Genomic DNA, 20516 nt, shown 5'->3' on the forward strand with positions numbered 1-20516 from the left:
GGCTGTTAATGGGGGGGGGACACACATAGACCCCAATGGGGGCAATGAATGGGACCGAGGGGTGACCCCCCCCAACCACGTGGCGATGGATGAGGCCGGAACCGAAGCCACGCCCCCTTCAGGCCACGCCCCCTTCAGGCCACGCCCCCTTTAACCCCTCCCCCCCCCCCCCGGTCCTCACCAGCCCCTCTCATCCTCCGCACCGCAGCCCCCTTCACATGGGCGCCGCCATGTTGCGGCGTCACGTGACCTCGCGCTGACGGCGCCCGGCGAGGGCCATAAAACCTCCGCCTCCCTCAGGGGGGATTGTGATGATCCCAAAGGGAAGATCCCGTTTATCCTATGGGAATAGCGACCGGATATCCCGGATAGATCCCGGATGATCCCATAGGATCGGGATAATGAGACCTCCCTATTCCCAATCCCATCCCTATGGATAAGGCAATGGGGGGGGTTCGATTACTCGGCGCTCCTCCGATCCCCCCCGCGCATGCGCAGTGGCCCCTCGGCCCGTTCGGCGCTCGGCTGGTCGCGCCTGCCGCACAATGAATGGCCGCTGAGCGCGGCCGGGACCGGAGCCGAGGCTGAGCCCCCCCCACCCTCCGGTAACGGGGACCCCTCCCCCCTCCCCCCCCTCCCCCTCCCCCCTCCCCCTCCCGTTAACCGGAACCTCTGCCCCTCCCCCCCCTCCCCCCATCTCTTCCTCTATCCCGGTCGGGCCTCCCCCCCCTCCCCCCTCAGGCCTCGGGGTCCCTTCCCCCCCCCCCCGTACTTTGGTGCGTCCCTGTTGTCCCCCCCCCATAATACCCATTATGGTTCTGTCCGTTCCCCCCCCCCACAATAATGGGGTCGTCTCTGTGTCCAGTGTATGAAATGGGGGTGTCCGTCCCCCCCCCCGTCCCCCCCCGTTCTTTGGGCCCCCCCCCCCCCCATAATACCCATCATGGTTCTGTCCTTCCCCCCCCCCCACAATAATGGGGTCGTCTCTGTGTCCAGTGTAGGAAATGGGGGTGTCCCCATCCCCCCCCCCCCCCCCGTTCTGGGTGGGTTTGGTATCTCCCGGTGCCCCTCGCAAGTGGGGGGGTCCCATAAAGTGGGGGGTCCCATCATGTGGGGGGGTTCCATTACATGGGGGGGGTCCCATTACATGGGGAGATCCTATTACATGGGGGAGTCCCATCACTTGGGGGGACCCCATTACATGGGGGGTTCCCATCACCCCCCCCCAACCCCCTGTTCTGGGGGGTCTCCATCCCCCCCCCCAAACCCCCCCACAGCCGTTCCTGGGGTGCTGGGGGGGATCTGGGTCTGACTCGTGCCTTGTCCCTTCTCCATCCCCATCCCCTTGTGCCCCATATCCCTGTGTCCATGTGTCTGTCCCCTCTGCTCCCTGTATCCCTGTTCCCATATGCCCCCATTTCTGCCCCTTCCCTCTGTCTGTGTTCCTATGTGTCCCCTATATCTGTCCCTCTTCCCTCTGTGTTCCTGTGCATCCCCTATATCTGCTTTGCTTCTTATGTACCCGTGTCCCCATTTCCCTATGGGTCCCTATTTGTCTCCATTGCCCCTGTACCTGTATCTGTATCCTTTATCCCTATGTATTCCCCACATCTCCCTCGCTCTTTATGTATTCCTGGCCCCCATATCCCCATATCCCTCTGTGCCTGTGTCCTTTGTCCCTATGTATTCCCCACATCCACCTCGCTCCTTATGTATTCCTGGCCCCATATCCCATATCCCTGTGCCTGCCCCATTCCCTCTGTGTCTGTATCCTTTATCCCTATGTATTCCCTACATCTCCCTTGCTCCTTATGTATTTGTGGCCCCGATATCCCTGCATGTCTTTGTCCCTATGTATTCCCCACATCCACCTCACTCCTTATGTATTCCTGAACCCCATATCCCATATCCCCATATCCCTGTGCCTGTCCCCATTCCCTCTGTACCTGTGTTTGTATCCTTTATCCTTATGTATCCCTCGCTCCTTATGCATCCATATGTATTGTGTCCCTATGTATTCCCCACTCCTTATGTATTCCTGACCCCATATCCCATATCCCCATATCCCTGTGCCTGCCCCCATCCCCTCTGTGTCTGTATTCTTTATCCCTATATATTCCCCACATCTCCCTCACTCCTTATGTATTCCTGACCCCCATATCCCATATCCCCATATCCCTCTGTGTCTGTGTCCTTTATCCCTATGTATTCCCCGCATCTCCCTTACTCCTTATGTATTTCTGGCCCCATATCCCCATATCCCTGTGTCTGCCCCCATTCCCTATGTACCTGTATCTGTATCCTTTATCCCAATGCATTCCCCACATCTCCCTCACTCCTTATGTGTTCATGGCCCCTATATCCCCATATCCCCATATCCTTGTGCCTGCCCCCATTCCCTCTGTATCTGTGTCTGTGTCCTTTATCCCTATGTATTCCCCACATCTCCCTTGCTCCTTATGTATTCCTGGCCCCCATATCCCATATCCCCATATCCTTGTGCCTGCCCCCATTCCCTCTGTGTCTGTGTTTGTATCCTTTATCCCTATGTATTCCCCACATCTCCCTTGCTCCTTATGTATTTGTGGCCCCTATATCCCATATCCCTCTGTGCCTGTGTCCTTTGTCCCTATGTATTCCCCACATGCACCTCACTCCTTATGTATTTGTGGCCCCCATATCCCTGTGTCTGCCCCATCCCCTCTGTGTGTCTATATCCTTTATCCCTCTGCATCCCCCCATCTCCTCCCTCCTTACCCACCCCTATCCCCCCTTCTCCCCCCAGGTTCCCAGTACCTCCCACCATGGCCCAGACCCTCCAGATGGAGATCCCCAACTTCGGCAACAGCATCCTGGAATGCCTCAATGAGCAGCGGCTGCAGGGGCTGTACTGCGACGTCTCCGTGGTGGTCAAGGGCCATGCCTTCAAAGCCCATCGCGCTGTACTGGCCGCCAGTAGCTCCTACTTTCGGGACCTGTTCAACACCAGTAAGAGCGCGGTGGTGGAGCTACCGGCCGCGGTACAACCGCAGTCCTTCCAGCAGATCCTCAGCTTCTGCTACACCGGTCGCCTTAGCATGAACATGGGGGACCAGTTCCTATTGATGTACACAGCCGGATTCCTCCAGATCCAGGAGATCATGGAGAAGGGAACTGAGTTCTTCCTCAAGGTCAGCTCGCCCAGTTGTGACTCCCAAGGCTTGCATAGTGAGGAGGCTCCGTCGTCGGAGCCGCAGAGCCCGGTGGCGCAGACCTCCGCTTGGTCCTCCGGTACCGCGGCCTTGCCGCTGGTGTCGCGGGTGAAGACGGAGCAAGGGGAGCCCGATGGGGTGCAATGCACCTTTGTGGTCAAGCGCCTATGGGATGGGGGGGCCAAGGATGGTGGTGGTGCTACAACCGGTGGGAACGGTAGCAGGAAGATGGCCAAGTTCTCAGCACCGGAACCGGGGAGGCAACAACAACCGGCGACGCCGACAACGGCACCGGTGGTACCGGTGGTACCGGTGGCACCGGGACCCAGCGCCGCGGATCAGACCAGCCCCGGGGGCACGTCCAGTGCCTACACCAGTGACAGCCCCGGGTCCTTCCACAACGAGGAGGATGAGGAGGAGGACGGGGGGGAGGAAGGCTCCGATGAGCAGTACAGGCAGATCTGCAACATGTACACCATGTACAGCATGATGAATGTGGGGCTGGCAGGTGAGGCTCCGCCCACTGGGGGGCGTGGTCTGGCGTGGGCGGGCCCTCCCATTGGCTGAGGGGTGGGAGGCAGGGATACGCCCATTGAGGTGGGGCTAAGGGGGCGTGGCCTGGGGAGACTCCGGCCATTCAGACTACAGGAAGTGGTCACGTGACCACGTCCAGTGTGGGTGTGGTCGGGCAAGGCTCCGCCTACAAGGCACACCCAGCCAATGGGGTGTGGTTTAGGGTGGGTGTGGGTGGGGCTACCCCGTGGCCACGCCCCCTGTGGGCGTGGCTTGTGGCTAAGGGCAGTGGGAGGGGCACAAGAGGTGTCACCATGTGTCTGTCCTCACCTCCATCCCCTCCCTCTGTCCTCACCTCCATCCTCACCTCCATCCTCACCTCCATCCCCTCCCTCCATCCTCACCTCCATCCCTTCCCTCCATCCTCACCTCCGTCCTCACCTCCATCCCCTCTCTCCATCCTCACCTCCATCCCCTCCCTCCGTTCTCACCTCCATCCCCTCCCTCCATCCCCTCCCTTGTCCTCACCTCCATCCTCACCTCCATCCCCTCTCTCCATCCTCACCTCCATCCCCTCCCTCCGTTCTCACCTCCATCCTCACCTCCATCCCCTCCCTCCATCCTCACCTCCATCCCCTCCCTCCGTCCTCACCTCCATCCCCTCCCTCCGTCCTCACCTCCATCCTCACCTCCATCCCCTCCCTCCGTCCTCACCTCCATCCCCTCCCTCCGTCCTCACCTCCATCCCCTCCCTCCATCCTCACCTCCATCCCCTCCGAGGCTCATTTAGAACCTTCCATAGGGGTTATAGGACTGGGGGGGGGTGTCTATGGGTCCCAGACCCCATTGACCCTCCCCTTGTCCCCCCCCAGCCGCAGAGAAGGTGGAGGCACTGCCGGACCAGGGCACATCAGAGCCTCGCACCCGCGTCCGTGTGAGGCAGGATTTGGCCTCACTACCGGCTGAGCTCATCAACCAGATCGGGAACCGTTGTCACCCCAAGCTCTATGATGAGGGGGACCCTGCTGAGAAGCTGGAGCTGGTCACAGGTACCCCAAAGGGGAGGGGATGGGGGGGGGCTGGCCCTGCTCACCCCATATGTGTGTGTCCCCCATAGGGGAGGGGAAAGGATGGGGGGGGCTGGTCCTGCTCACCCCATATGTGTTTGTGCCCCATAGGGGAGGGCAGAGGATGGGGGTCCCCACTAAGGGGCTGGCCCTGCTCACCCCATATGTGTGTGTCCCCCATAGGGGAGGGGAGAGGATGGGGGTCCCCACTTGGGGGCTGGTCCTGCTCACCCCATATGTGTGTGTCCCCCATAGGGGAGAGGATGGGGGGTCCCCCCATGGGGCTGGCCCTGCTCACCCCATATGTGTGTGTCCCCCATAGGGGACGGGAGAGGATGGGGGTCCCCCCATGGGGCTGGCCCTGCTCACCCCATATGTGTGTGTCCCCCATAGGGGAGGGCAGAGGATGGGGTCCCCCCTAAGGGGCTGGTCCTGCTCACCCTATATGTATGTGTCCCCCATAGGGGAGGGGAGAAGATGGGGGGGCCTGGCCCTGCTCACCCCATATGTGTGTGTCCCCCATAGGGGAGGGGAGAGGTTGGGGGTCCCCCCATGGGGCCTGGCCCTGCTCACCCCATATGTGTGTGTCCCCCAAAGGGGAGGGGAGAGGATGGGGGTCACCCCATGGGGCTGGCCCTGCTCACCCCATATGTGTGTGTGTCCCCCAAAGGGGAGAGGATGGGGGTCCCCCCATGGGGCTGGCCCTGCTCACCCCATATGTGTGTGTGCCCCATAGGGGAGGGGAGAGGATGGGGGTACCCCCCCCATGGGGCTGGCCCTACTCACCCCATATGTGTCCCCCCTATAGGCACCAACGTGTACATCACACGGGCACAGCTGATGAACTGCCATGTGAGTGCAGGGACAAGGCACAAGGTCCTCCTGAGGCGGCTGTTGGCATCCTTCTTTGACCGGTAAGTTGGGGTTTTGGGGTCTCTATGGGGTCTCTATGGGGTCTATGGGGTCTCTATGGGGTCTCTATGGGGTCTCTATGGGGTCTCTATGGGGTCTATGGGGTCTCTATGGGGTCTCTATGGGGTCTCTATGGGGTCTCTATGGAATCTCTATGGGGTCTCTGTGGGGTCTCTATGGGGTCTCTATGGGGTCTCTATGGGGTCTCTATGGGGTCTCTATGGGGTCTCTATGGGGTCTATGGGGTCTCTATGGGGTCTCTATGGGGTCTCTATGGGATCTCTATGGGGTCTCTATGGGGTCTCTATGGGGTCTCTGTGGGGTCTCTGTGGGGTCTCTGTGGGGTCTCTATGGGATCTCTATGGGATCTCTATGGGGTCTCTATGGGGTCTCTATGGGGTCTCTATGGGGTCTCTATGGGATCTCTATGGGGTCTCTATGGGGTGTGGGTTGTAACCCTGGTTCTCATCCCTTCCCAGTAACACCCTGGCCAACAGCTGTGGAACTGGTATCCGTTCATCCACCAATGACCCCAGGAGGAAGCCACTGGACAGTCGGGTTCTGCATGCGGTCAAGTGTGAGTGGGGGGGACCAGCCCCATGGGGGGGACCCCCAAGCTCTACCCTCCCCTATGGGGCACACACACATATGGGGTGAGCAGGGTCAGCCCCTCGGGGGGGACACCCCCATCCTCTCCCCTCCCCTTTGGGGGACACACACATATGGGGTGAGCAGGGCCAGCCCCCCCCCCATCCTCTCCCCTTCCCTATGGGACACACACACATATGGGGTGAGCAGGGCCAGCCCCCCCCCCATCCTCTCCCCTCCCCTATGGGGACACACACACATATGGGGTGAGCAGGGCCAGCCCCCCCCCCATCCTCTCCCCTCCCTTATGGGGGACACACACACATATGGGGTGAGCAGGGCCAGGCCCCCCCCATCCTCTCCCCTCCCCTTTGGGGCACATACACATATAGGGTGAGCAGGGCCAGCCCCCCCCATCCTCTCCCCTTTGGGGTTACCTATGACCAGCTCCATCTTCTCCCCCTAAGAGACCATGAGTAGGCAGAACCCAAGGGGTAGCTGAGCAGTGAAGATGCTCAGTGTTGGGTATCCTATAGGATCAGTACCTATAGGATACCATAAGCAGAGGGTATATGGGACTTATAGCCAAATGACGACCCCAGTATTATGGGGACCCCATAGGGTCTCCCCCTAACCCCTCTTTGCTTCCTCCCCCCCCAGTTTACTGCCAGAACTTCGCCCCCAACTTCAAGGAGAGCGAGATGAACGCCATAGCTGCTGACATGTGCACCAACGCTCGCCGCGTGGTCCGCAAGAGCTGGATCCCAAAGCTCAAGCTCCTCAGTGCTGAAGGGGATTCCTACACATCCTTCATCAATGAGGCCGGGAAGCTGGAGCCGGATATTATGGGGCCGGAGCCGGGTTTTGATGCCAGCGCCCATGAGGGGGAAGCAGGAGCCCCCGGAGAGGGGCTGCAGTGACCCCATTGCCACCTCCAACCCCGTTGCAATGGGGTGACCCCCCCACCCCTTATTGGGACCCCAGTATGAGGTAGGGATGTCCCTGCCAGGTACAGATGCTGTCACCAGGTAGGGATCCCCCTACCTGGTTGGGACCCCGGAACCAGGTAAGGGACCCCATTGCTAGGTAAGGAACCCCCCCTACAAGTAGGGGCCCTGTCCTAGGTAGGGCAGCCCCCCCGCAAGGTAAGGACCCCATAACCAGGTCAGGACCCCATTGCTAGGTAAGGAACCCCCCCTACAAGTAGGGGCCCTGTCCTATGTAGGGCACCCCCCCCGCAAGGTAAGGACCCCATAACCAGGTCAGGACCCCATCAATAGGTAGGGGACCCCCTCCCCTCCAGGTGGGGACCATTGGCCAGGTAGAGGACCCCCCTGCTAAGTAGGGACCCCATTACCGTGTAGGGCATCCTACCCCCCATATAGGGTCCCCCTTGTAATAGAGCCCTATGGTTACATGGGGACCCCCACCCCATGGGCACCTGCATTGAGGGTGACCCCATTGATGGTGGAAGGATCCATGTGGTTGTAGGGCCCCCTCCTCCCAGGGGGTATGTGTCACCCCCCAGCAGGGGCAGGGGCTGCCCCCATCCCACCCCATAGCACTGCTTAGGGGTCTGGTGTCCCCCCCCCATAGAGGGCTTGGGGCTTTTGGGGTTGGGGGGGGTTTGGGAGGGCTGGGGCTTCCATCCTGCTCAGGCACCAGATATGAGGTCCCATAGGTCCCATATCCCCCCCCGGGTGCCCCATATGGCCTATGGGGTGTCCCCCCCCCCAGGACTGACATTTCTCCATGTGGGTCCCCATATGTCCCTTCTATGGGGCCACTGTCTCTGCAGGCAACCGCATGTGTGTCCCCCATGTCCCCCCTCAACTGGGGACCAGTGTCTCTATGGGCATCCCCCCAGTTCCCCCCCCCCCCCAGCATGTGTCCCCCATGTCCCTGTGTCCCCCCCTCTCCATGGGGCCAGAGTCTCTCCAGGTGACCATGTGTGTCCCCCACTTGTGTTTCCTCCCCTGGGGGGGGCATCTATGGGTGTCTGTGTTTTGTGTCCCCCCCTTTCCTTGTCCCCATATCCCCCTACCCTGTCAGAATGGGGGTGTCCCCTATTGTGTCCCCCCCCCAGTCAGACAGGGCAGAAAGGGGGTGTCCCCTATTGTCCCCCCCCAGTCAGACAGGGCAGAAAGGGGGTGTCCCCTATTGTCCCCCCCCCAGTCAGATAGGGCAGAAAGGGGGTGTCCCCTATTGTCCCCCCCCATCCAGACAGGGCAGGACTGAGCCTGTGTATGGGGACCCCTGAGTGAGGATGGGACCCCCCCCAACCTGCCCTGAGGAGCATTACCCTGTATTGGGGGGGGGGTGACACCCCCATGTTACCCCATGGGGGGTGAATTGGGGGGGGGCACAGGTTGAAATCCCACTTCTATTAAGGGGGGACACACACAGAGACCCCCCCTCCCTTCCCACCCCCTGCAAGGCTTTACACTGGCTCTGAATGGGGAAACTGAGGCACAGTTTGGCAGCCCCTTTCCCCATCCCATTATGTACCTATGGGGCTGAGGGGTAACCCAGGCATCCTATAGGCCCCCCCAAAACCCCCCCCCCCCCCCAAAACAGGTCTCCTGACGTTCGGTCAAGTGCCTTACCCGCTGCCCGGCACCCCCCGGGCCCCAGTACCGCATTGCTCTGTGCCAAACCCCCCCCCAGTACCATGATGGGGAGGGGGGGGGGACATAGGGACACCCCCTTTATCCCTCCTCCTCCTTCCCCCCCCCAATGCCTGGGTTGTTCCTGCCCCATAACCCCCCCCATTGCTGAGCCTCAGTTCTCCCCTTCCCACTGTGTGATGGGTTGAGCCATGCAGGGGTGTCCCCCCCCCTCCCTTTTAATGGGGGGGTCCCTCCTCAATGGAGGGGTCCCCTTATCACTAATGGGGGGGGGGGGGGGTCAGGCTTATCCCCCCTTTCCCCCCCCATTTGGAACCCAGAAGCTGTACAGAAACGGGGAGCATGGACCCCCCCAGGCCAGGCTTGTGCTTCCCCCCCCCCCCCCCCCCCAGACCCCCCCCAAAAACCCCCCTTTTTGGGGGGGGGGGGTCACCAGTGTCTGTCCTGTGTTATGAAGTGCCAAGAGGCCCCTTTAACTGCCCCCCCCCCCCCCAAATACCCCCCATGTCCCCCCCCCCATCCCGGAGTCGCTGGAGAATTGCACATGAACTGCTGTAGGAGAGCGGCGAGGGCCGCAGGCTGTTAATAGTGACAATAAACACGAGGTTTGGTAACACGTGGGCCTAGATGGGCGGGGCTTAAGGCAAAGGGGGCGGGGTTAACATGGAGACCACGCCCCTTTGACAATCTATGGGCAGGAGGAAGCGGGCTGCTAATAGTGACACGTGCGCCGAGAGGGGCGGGGCTTGAGCCGAGGGGGCGGGGCGAATGGGGAGGCCACGCCCCCTTCGTCCATATAAGGTCAGGAGGAAGCCGGCTGTTAATAGTGACACGTGAGCCGTGGTGGGCGGGGCTTGAGTCGAGAGGGGCGGGGCTAATGGGGAAGGCCACGCCCCCTTGTCCATATATGGTCAGGAGGGAGCGGGGTCTTAATAGTGACAATGAACACGAGGTTTGGTAACACGTGTGCCGAGAGGGGCGGGTCTAATGGGGAGGCCACGCCCCCTTGTCCATATATGGGCAGGAGGAAACGGGCTGCTAATAGTGACACGTGCGACGAGAGGGGCGGGGCTAACGGGGAGGCCACGCCCCATTGTCCATATATGGTCAGGAGGAAACGGGGTCTTAATAGTGACAATAAACAGTAGAGGTTTGGTAACACGTGCGCCGAGAGGGGCGGGGCTTAAGGCAAAAGGGGCGGGGTTAACGGGGAGACCACTCCCCCTTGTCCATATATGGTCAGGAGGGAGCGGGGTCTTAATAGTGACAATAAACACGAGGTTTGGTAACACGTGCGCGGAGGGGGGCGGGGCTTAAGGCAAAGGGGGCGGGGTTAACGGGGAGGCCACGCCCCCCGTCCATATATGGTCAGGAGGAAACGGGGTCTTAATAGTGACAATGAACACGAGGTTTGGTAACACGTGGGCCTAGAGGGGGCGGAGCTTGACGCAAAAGGGGCGGGGTTAACATGGAGGCCACGCCCCTTTGTCCATATATGGGCAGGGGGAAGCAGGCTGTTAATAGGGACAATAAACACGAGGTTTGGTAACACGTGCGCCCAGAGGGGCGGGGCTTGATGCAAAAGGGGCGGGGTTAACATGGAGGTCACGCCCCCTTGTCCATATATGGTCAGGAGGGAGCGGGGTCTTAATAGTGACAATAAACACGAGGTTTGGTAACACGTGCGCCGAGAGGGGCGGGGCTTAAGGCAAAAGGGGCGGGGCTAATGGGGAGGCCACGCCCCCTTGTCCATATATGGTCATGCGGAAACGGGGTCTTGATGCGCTAAGCCCCGCCCACCCCTCCGCGAAGCTCCGCCCCCTTGCTGTCGTAGCCTTATATAGGCATGGGGAGGGGGGTGTCCCCAGGAACAGCCGCTGGTACTGACACAAACCTGCCCCCCCCCCCCCCGGGCTGGGCCGGGAATCATGGGATGGGGCATGGGGACCCACCCCCTTTGTGGGTACAGCGACCCCCCCTATATGGTACAGAGACCCCCCCGCTGTGTGGGTACAGAGACCCCCCCTATATGGGTACAGGGATCCCCCTCAATGAGGTCACAGGGACCCCCCTATATGGGTACAGAGACCCCCCCCTATATGGGTACAGAGATCCCCCCTCCATGGGGTCACAGGGACCCCCCTATATGGGTACAGAGACCCCCCCCATATGGGTACAGAGATCCCCCTCCATGGGTCACAGGGACCCCCCTATATGGGTACAGAGACCCCCCCTATATGGGTACAGAGACCCCCCTCTATGGGTCACAGGGACCCCCTCCATATGGGTACAGGGATCCCCCTCCATGAGGTCACAGGGACCCCCCTATATGGGTACAGAGACCCCCCCTATATGGGTACAGAGACCCCCCCCTATATGGGTACAGGGATCCCCCTCCATGAGGTCACAGGGACCCCCCTATATGGGTACAGAGACCCCCCCTATATGGGTACAGGGATCCCCCTCAATGAGGTCACAGGGACCCCCCTATATGGTACAGAGACCCCCCCGCTATGTGGTACAGAGACCCCCCTTATGTGGGTACAGAGACCCCCCCTATATGGGTACAGGGATCCCCCTCAATGAGGTCACAGGGACCCCCCTATATGGGTACAGAGACCCCCCCCGCTATGTGGGTACAGAGATCCCCCCTATGTGGGTACAGGGACCCCCCCTATGTGGGTACAGAGACCCCCCCCTATATGGGTACAGAGACCCCCCCCTATATGGGTACAGAGACCCCCCCCTATATGGGTACAGGGATCCCCCTCCATAGGGTCACAGAGACAGCCCATTCCCCCCTTCCCCCCCCATTTAACCGGTGCTTCCGGGGGGGGGGGGGTGATAACACAGCCCCAGTGCCTGTCCCCCCCCCCCAAATCCATCCTATTCCCATCCCTTAAGGAGCGACAATGGCTCGATCCAAAACTCCTCTGTTTTTAATGGTTCCGTCCGTGGGGGGGGGTCAGGGGGGGGGTCAGGGGGGGGTCAGGGGGGGGGTCGGGGGGGGGGGGTCGGTTTTTGTCTCTCGTTTTTCGCTTTATTTCGTGGATTCGGTAACTCTGTTCATGCAATTATCGGCAGCTCCGGTCCCATTGGGGGGGGGGGATGGGTTGGGGGGGGGGGGTCCGGAGCATCCCCCCCCCTCCGTTATCCCGTTTCCCATTCCCACTCTTCCTTATGAGTGGGTTTTGGGGGGGGGGGGGTCCCCGGTTCCCCCCCCGGTGTCGGCGGCTCCTCCAGATGATAAAACTCATCCATAGCCCCGGTTCTCGGGGGGGGGGGGGGTCCGGTATCCACCCCCCCCCGCCGCCTTATATCGCGATAGATCGTGGGGGGTCCGGTCTCCATCCCCCCCCCCCCGCCGCCTTATATCGCGATAGATAGTGGGGGATCCGGTCTCCATCCCCCCCCCCCCGCCGCCTTATATCGCGATAGATCGTGGGGGTCGCCGGTCTCCATCCCCCCCCCCCGCCGCCTTATATCGCGATAGATCGTGGGGGATCCGGTCTCCATCCCCCCCCCCCCGCCGCCTTATATCGCGATAGGTCGTGGGGGTCGCCGGTCTCCATCCCCCCCCCCCCCCCGCCGCCTTATATCGCGATATATCGTGGGGGTCTCCGTTAGCAGCAGTCATCGTCCGTTTCGCTGTATGGGTCCCGGAGCCCGGTCCGCCCCTTCCCGGTGCCGTGACCCGGGTAGTACCCATTGGGCAACCGTCGACCGGGCCGGGGGGGGGACGGTCCCGGCCGTGCCCCCCCCCCCGTTCGGGGTCCCCGTTGGACGCGTCCATCGAGCGCCGGGTCCGGGGGGGGTTCGGTCCATCGCGGAGAGGCGGAGAGCGGCGGGGGGGGACGTCGGGGCCCGACGGGGGGGGGGCGACGGGCGGCGGGGGAGAAGGAGACGTGGGGTCGTGGGGTGGATGGGGTCGGTGGGAGCTGGCGACGGGTGCGGCGGGGGGTGCTGGTACCGGAGGTGGAGAGCACCGGACTGCCGCTGACCGAGCTACTGCCCTATAGGGACAGCGAGATATGGGGTGATGGGGGGGAAGGGAACGGGAATGGGAACGGGAATGGGAACGGGAACGGGAATGGGAATGGGAACGGGAACGGGGGTGGATGGAACGGGAACGGGAACGGGAATGGGAACGGGAATGGGAACGGGAACGGGAACGGGGGTGGATGGAACGGGAACGGGAACGGGAACGGGAATGGGAACGGGAACGGGAACGGGGGTGGATGGAACGGGAACGGGAACGGGAATGGGAACGGGAATGGGAATGGGAACGGGGGTGGATGAACGGGAACGGGAAGGGGACGGGAACGGGAATGGGGGGGGAACGGGAGAGGACGGGGGTGCTGGTACCGGAGGTGGAGAGCACCGGACTGCCGCTGACCGAGCTACTGCCCTATAGGGACAGCGAGATATGGGGTGATGGGGGGGAAGGGAACGGGAATGGGAACGGGAACGGGAATGGGGGGGGGAACGGGAATGGGAACGGGACGGGAATGGGAATGGGGGGGGAACGGGAATGGGAATGGGAACGGGAACGGGAATGGGAATGGGAATGGGAACGGGAATGGGAATGGGAACGGGAATGGGAATGGGAATGGGAACGGGGGTGGATGGAACGGGAACGGGAACGGGGGGGGAACGGGAGCGGAGGGGGGTGCTGGTACCGGAGGTGGAGAGCACCGGACTGCCGCTGACCGAGCTACTGCCCTATAGGGACAGCGAGATATGGGGTGATGGGGGGGACGGGACGGGAACGGGAATGGGAATGGGAACGGAATGGGAACGGGAATGGGAACGGGACGGGAATGGGAACGGAACGGGAAAGGGAACGGGAACGGGACGGGAACGGGAATCGGGGGGGACGGGAACGGGAATGGGAACGGGGGACGGGAACGGGAACGGGAATGGGAACGGAACGGGAACGGGGGAGAACGGGAATGGGGGGGGGAGAGGGGGAGAACGGGAGCGGATGGGGATGTGGGGCAGGAGGGATGCGGATGGATGTGGGGCGCAAGGGGAAAGAGGGATTGAAGGGGATAACACGAGGAATGGAAGGCACAGGTGTGGGGTGGGGGGAAATCCCATGGATAGGAATAAATCCCAATGGATGGGAAGGGATCCAATGGGATGTGAATAGGACACAGGGAATATGGACAATGGGGGAGCAGCCACCGGTTTGGGGGACATGAATATAAGCAGACATGGGGGGGGGGGTCACAGCCATGGGGGGGTCACAACCATGGGGGGGGTCACAGCCATGGGGGGGGGGGTCACAGCCATGGGGGGGGGGGGGGTCACAGACATGGGGGGGTCACAACCATGGGGGGGGTCACAGCCATGGGGGGGGCGGTCACAGACATGGGGGGGGTCACAGACATGGGGGGGGGTCACAGCCATGGGGGGGGTCACAGCCATGGGGGGGGGTCACAACCATGGGGGGGGGGGGGTCACAGACATGGGGGGGGGTCTCAGCCATGGGGGTCACAGCTATGGGGGGGGGGGGGACACAGCCATGGGGGGGGGTCGCAGCCATGGGGGGGGGTCACAGCCAGGGGGGGGGGGGTCACAGACATGGGGGGGGTCGCAGCCATGGGGGGGGGTCGCAGCCATGGGGGGGGGTCACAGCCATGGGGGGGGGGGGGGTCACAGACGTGGGGGGGTCACAGACATGGGGGGGGGTCACAGCCATGGGGGTCACAGCTATGGGGGCGGGGGTCACAGCCATGGGGGGGGGTCGCAGCCATGGGTGGGGGTCACAGCCATGGGGGGGGTCACAGCAAGGGGGGGGGGGTCACAGACATGGGGGGGTCACAGACATGGGGGGGGGTCTCAGCCATTGGGGGGGGGGGTCACAGCCATGGGGGTCACAGCAATGGGGGGGGGGTCACAGCCATGGGGGGGGGCACAACCACCAGCCATGCAGATGGGGGGGGCCCAGATGGGGATAGGGGGGGCAAACCAAGGACATTGGGGGGGGGGGACATGAGAGAGCAAATGGGGAGAGAAGTGAGAAGATGTGGGGGGGGCTATGGGGGGCAGAGGGGGGAAGGGGGGGGGATATGGGGTCTGCTGCCCCCCCCAAAGCCACTCGCAAAGCAGGGGGGGGGACATGGGGAGGAGCAGGGGGGCTGGAGGAGTTTGGAACAGTCGGCCCTGGGGGGGGGAACCTGCACCCCATAGTGGGGGGGGGGGGCACACACCATGAACCCCAACCCTTTATCTGTAGGGACTTGGGGTGTGGGGTCCATGTCCCCCCCCCCCCCCCCAGGTTGGGATCATCCACCCGGATCCTGGGGGATGGGGCCAGGACCCCCCCATTCTGGGTGCAGGGGGGGATCACACTTTGGGGCTGCACACCCCCTGTCTATCAATGGGGGGTTCAGTGCACCCCAATACATGGGGAGGAGCTCAGCCCCCATCCCATGGTGCAAACCTTGTGTCCCCCCAGTGCCATAACCCTAACCCAGGGCTGGAGGGGTCCCATGCACCCCAAAACGTCTGTACCCCCCCCCCCAGGGCTTATAGGATGCCCCAACCCCATGGGGTGCAGTTTGTGCACCCCAAAACAGAGGTGGGAGAGGGATCCCTGCACCCCAATGTAAGGCTTGGGGGGGGGTCCCTACACCCCAATGTAGGGCTTGGGGGGGGTCCCTGCACCCCAACTCTGCATTGGGGGGGTCCATGGTCCTGCTAAGGGGGTGCAATGGAGATGGGGGGGGGGTGACCCCAAACCAATCCATGGCACCCAAAAGGGGGGGGGGGCATCTCCATTCCAAACTTCCCAGCATTCCCGGAGGGGGGAATGATGGATCCGGGGGGGGCAGAGCAGACTTGGGGGGGCCCCGATCCGCTTACCTGGGGCACCCCTCGTGTGACAGCACAGCCAAAGCACAGCAATGGGGAGACAGAGACGTCAATCACAGCAGGGCCCCCCCCAAAGCAGCAGGGAAGGGAGGGATGGGGGGGGGGGAGCAGAAATGGGGGGGCAATGGGGGGGGGGGTCAAACATCACCATAGCAGCCCCATATCCCACTTAGGGGTGTCCCCCCCAACACCCCCCCATTGCATTCCATTTGGGTGATGCCCCTATTGATGCTGGGAGGGTGGAGGAGATGGGTGGGGGGGGTTATGATGGTCTAACTGGGTGCCACCAGTATAAACTGGGAGGGTGGAGGAGATGGGGGGGGGTTATGATGGTCTAAATGGGTGCCACCAGTGTAAACTGGGAGGGGGGGACACACACTGGGATCCCCCATAGAGACCCTATGGAGGGTCCCAGTGCATGGGGGGGGGAGTGTCTTTGGTTGAAGCCACCAGACACCCACTATGGGTGAGGGGCATCCCCAAACCCCCCCCCCCCTATAGGCGAAGGGGGGAGCGGAGGGGGGCACCCACCTGCCGGGGGGGGGCATGATCCCGACCCTCACTGGGGGACCGGGACCAGCGGCGGTCTCGGGATCGGGGTCTCCCATAGTCGTGGCGCTCGGGGGGGGGTCCCCGCTCCTTGTCACCAGTGCCATGGTGGTGATGGTGATGGTGGTGATGGTGGTGCCGGTGCTTGCGGTCCTTGGTACGGCCCCGATCCGGGTCCCGATCCTTGGGGGGGAGCTCCCCTGATTGCGTTGTGATGCTCAGGTCGGTACCCAGACCTGGAGGGATACAGGGGATGGATGGAAGGGGGTGATGGATGGATGGTGATGGATGGAAGGGGGTGATGGATGGAAGGGGATGATGGATGGAAGGGGGTGATGGATGGAAGGGGGTGATGGATGGAATTGGGGTGATGGATGAAGGGGGTGATGGATGGAAGGGGGTGATGGATGGAAGGGGGATGGATGGAAGGGGGATGATGGATGGAAGGGGGATGGATGGAAGGGGGTGATGGATGGATGATGGATGATGGATGGAATTGGGGTGATGGATGAAGGGGGTGATGGATGGATGGTGATGGATGGAAGGGGATGATGGATGGATGGTGATGGATGGAAGGGGATGATGGATGATGGATGGATGGATGATGGATGGATGATGGATGATGGATGATGGATGGATAGATGATGGATGGATGATGGATGGATGATGGATGGAGGGCAGTGTGTGGGGTGTATGGAGCACCTGACCCCATAGTGGGAGCTTGTGGGTCCCATCCCACCTGTGTCCATGTCCGTGTAGCGGCTGAGGGAGCGCTCGGACGTGCGGTGGCTCCGGTCCCGGCGCCGCTGGTGATGCCGCTGCCCGTCCTCGGGAATGACGCGCTCCAAGGAGTAGTCATCCAGGCGGATGCCGCGGCCACGAGGGTGGCCCAGGGTGGAGGCCGAGCGCTTCATGGGGCTGGCGTCGGAGATGGTCTGTGGGGACAGCATCGGGGCTCACGGGGAGAGATAGCTGAGAGCGCTGGATCTGACCGGTCATCCATCATCCATCATCCATCATCCATCATCCATCCATCATCCATCCATCATCCATCCATCATCCATCCATCATCCATCCATCATCCATCATCATCCATCCATCATCCATCCATCATCCATCCATCCATCATCCATCCATCATCCATCATCCATCCATCATCCATCATCCATCATCCATCATCATCCATCCATCCATCATCCATCCATCATCCATCCATCCATCATCCATCATCCATCATCCATCCATCATCCATCCATCCATCATCCATCCATCATCCATCCATCATCCATCCATCATCCATCCATCCATCCATCATCCATCCATCCATCCATCATCCATCCATCCATCCATCATCCATCCATCATCCATCCATCATCCATCCATCATCCATCCATCATCCATCCATCCATCATCCATCCATCATCCATCCATCATCCATCATCCATCCATCATCCATCCATCATCCATCCATCATCCATCCATCATCCATCCATCATCCATCCATCCATCATCCATCCATCCATCATCCATCATCCATCATACATCCATCATCCATCCATCATCCATCCATCCATCATCCATCCATCATCCATCCATCATCCATCCATCATCCATCCATCAATCATCCATCCATCATCCATCCATCATCCATCATCCATCCATCATCCATCCATCATCCATCCATCCATCATCCATCCATCATCCATCCATCATCCATCCATCATCCATCCATCATCCATCCATCCATCCATCATCCATCCATCCATCCATCATCCATCCATCCATCCATCATCCATCCATCATCCATCCATCCATCATCCATCCATCATCCATCCATCCATCCATCATCCATCCATCCATCCATCATCCATCATCCATCCATCCATCCATCCATCCATCATCCATCCATCATCCATCCATCCATCATCCATCCATCCATCCATCATCCATCCATCATCCATCCATCCATCATCCATCCATCATCCATCCATCCATCATCCATCCATCCATCCATCCATCATCCATCATCCATCCATCCATCCATCCATCCATCCATCCATCATCCATCCATCCTTCCATCATCCATCCATCCATCCATCCATCATCCATCCATCATCCATCCATCCTTCCATCCATCCATCATCCATCATCCATCCATCATCCATCATCCATCATCCATCATCCATCCATCATCCATCCATCATCCATCCATCATCCATCATCATCATCCATCATCCATCATCCGTCCATCCATCATCCATCCATCATCCATCCATCCATCATCCATCCATCATCCATCCATCCATCATCCATCCATCATCCATCCATCCATCATCCATCCATCCATCCATCCATCATCCATCATCCATCCATCCATCCATCCATCCATCCATCCATCCATCATCCATCCATCCATCCATCCATCATCCATCCATCCATCATCCATCATCCATCCATCATCCATCCATCCATCATCCATCCATCCATCCATCCATCATCCATCCATCATCCATCCATCCTTCCATCCATCCATCATCCATCATCCATCCATCATCCATCATCCATCATCCATCATCCATCCATCATCCATCCATCATCCATCCATCATCCATCATCATCATCCATCATCCATCATCCGTCCATCCATCATCCATCCATCATCCATCCATCCATCATCCATCCATCATCCATCCATCCATCATCCATCCATCATCCATCCATCCATCATCCATCCATCCATCCATCCATCATCCATCATCCATCCATCCATCCATCCATCCATCCATCCATCCATCATCCATCCATCCATCCATCCATCATCCATCCATCCATCATCCATCCATCCATCCATCCATCCATCCTTCCATCATCCATCCATCCATCCATCCATCATCCATCCATCCATCATCCATCATCCATCCATCATCCATCCATCCCTCTCTTCCATCCTGCCCCAGTGCTCAGGTGCCCCCATCATCTCCATCCCTGCTCTCCCTTGCCATGGATCCAGGCTCTGCTCCCATGGCAGATCCAGTGTCCCCTCCCCTCATTCCAGGATACCCCCAATCCCCCCTCTATGGGGGCCCCAAGGATGGACTGGGAGGGACATGGCCACACTCCAGTGCCACATCCCACCCCCCCTGAGCCAGATCCCCCCCCTGCTGCTCTATCCATTGAGCTGCTGCTGCCGGGGGCCCCCCAGTGTTACCAGGAGGGATATGGGGACAGGAGGAAGGGGACAGGGATATGGGGACAGGGATATGGGGATGCTGCTCCTTGCTGGCCACACTGGTGCTGGGACATGGGGCAATGGGTTGGTGGGTGGCCTGAGGTGTTCCAAGGGATGGGATAAAGAGGGGAGGGATGGGAGGGAGGCACATGGGGGGGGGATGACACAGGGGATGGATGGACAGACAGACACATGGATGCATGGACAGGAGAGCAGGGGGGAGGGAAGGACACAGAGGGATAAAGGCTGCAGTGATGGATGCAGTGATGGATGCAGTGATGGGTGCAGTGATGGATGCAGTGATGGGTGCAGTGATGGATGCAGTGGTGGGTGCAGTGATGGATGCAGTGATGGCTGCAGTGATGGATGCAGTGATGGATACAGTGTTGGATGCAGTGATGGATGCAGTGATGGATGCAGTGATGGCTGCAGTGTTGGATGCAGTGATGGCTACAGTGATGGATGCAGTGTTGGATGCAGTGTTGGATGCAGGGATGGCTGCAGTGATGGCTGCAGTGATGGCTGCAGTGTTGGATACAGTGATGGATGCAGTGATGGGTGCAGTGATGGCTGCAGTGATGGATGCAGTGATGGATGCAGTGATGGATACAGTGTTGGATGCAGTGATGGATGCAGTGATGGATGCAGTGATGGATGCAGTGATGGCTGCAGTGTTGGATGCAGTGATGGCTACAGTGATGGATGCAGTGTTGGATGCAGTGTTGGATGCAGGGATGGCTGCAGTGATGGCTGCAGTGATGGCTGCAGTGTTGGATACAGTGATGGATGCAGTGATGGGTGCAGTGATGGATGCAGTGATGGATGCAGTGATGGATGCAGTGTTGGATGCAGTGATGGACGCAGTGATGGGTGCAGTGATGGATGCAGTGTTGGATGCAGTGATGGATGCAGTGATGGATGCAGTGATGGATGCAGTGTTGGATGCAGAGATGGATGCAGT

At 60.4% G+C, this 20516-nt stretch overlaps 2 protein-coding genes across 4 annotated transcripts in view; one reads left to right on the forward strand and one right to left on the reverse strand.

The window, feature by feature from the left end:
* The first annotated feature begins 536 nt into the window (after positions 1–536).
* On the forward strand, positions 537–7846 carry NACC1 (nucleus accumbens associated 1). 2 transcript variants are annotated; one of them, XR_004550465.1, is made up of 7 exons: positions 537–605; positions 2786–3699; positions 4577–4753; positions 5580–5685; positions 6163–6260; positions 6932–7435; positions 7533–7846. XR_004550465.1 is itself a non-coding variant. In XM_034071964.1 (6 exons), the coding sequence occupies exons 2-6, from the start codon at positions 2805–2807 to the stop codon at positions 7189–7191; spliced, it is 1536 nt and encodes a 511-aa protein (XP_033927855.1). In that variant the 5' UTR covers positions 537–605; positions 2786–2804; the 3' UTR covers positions 7192–7846. The 2 variants fall into 2 exon arrangements, 1 of the variants encoding a protein (XP_033927855.1); XM_034071964.1 differs by having other exon boundaries at positions 6932–7846.
* A 4644-nt stretch (positions 7847–12490) lies between these two features.
* CACNA1A (calcium voltage-gated channel subunit alpha1 A) overlaps positions 12491–20516 on the reverse strand; it is a 51060-nt gene continuing 43034 nt past the window's right edge. For both annotated transcript variants that reach the window (XM_034072072.1, XM_034072071.1), the window contains exons 45-47: positions 17066–17261; positions 16309–16562; positions 12491–12911 (exon numbers count right to left, since the gene is read on the reverse strand). In XM_034072072.1, coding sequence (XP_033927963.1) covers positions 12522–12911; positions 16309–16562; positions 17066–17261 — 840 coding nt within the window. In that variant the 3' untranslated portion in view covers positions 12491–12521. The remainder of the gene's footprint in view (positions 12912–16308; positions 16563–17065; positions 17262–20516) is intronic.

This window comes from Melopsittacus undulatus, chromosome 23 (assembly GCF_012275295.1).
Source record: "Melopsittacus undulatus isolate bMelUnd1 chromosome 23, bMelUnd1.mat.Z, whole genome shotgun sequence".
Classification (NCBI taxonomy): Eukaryota; Metazoa; Chordata; class Aves; order Psittaciformes; family Psittaculidae; genus Melopsittacus; species Melopsittacus undulatus.

Coding starts and splice junctions, on each gene's coding strand:
- NACC1 (XM_034071964.1), top strand. CDS start 2,805: ATGGCCCAGACCCTCCAGATGGAGATCCCCAACTTCGGCAACAGCATC. Junction 3,700..4,576: donor GATGAATGTGGGGCTGGCAG/GTGAGGCTCCGC, acceptor GTCCCCCCCCAG/CCGCAGAGAAGGTGGAGGCA. Junction 5,686..6,162: donor TTGGCATCCTTCTTTGACCG/GTAAGTTGGGGT, acceptor ATCCCTTCCCAG/TAACACCCTGGCCAACAGCT.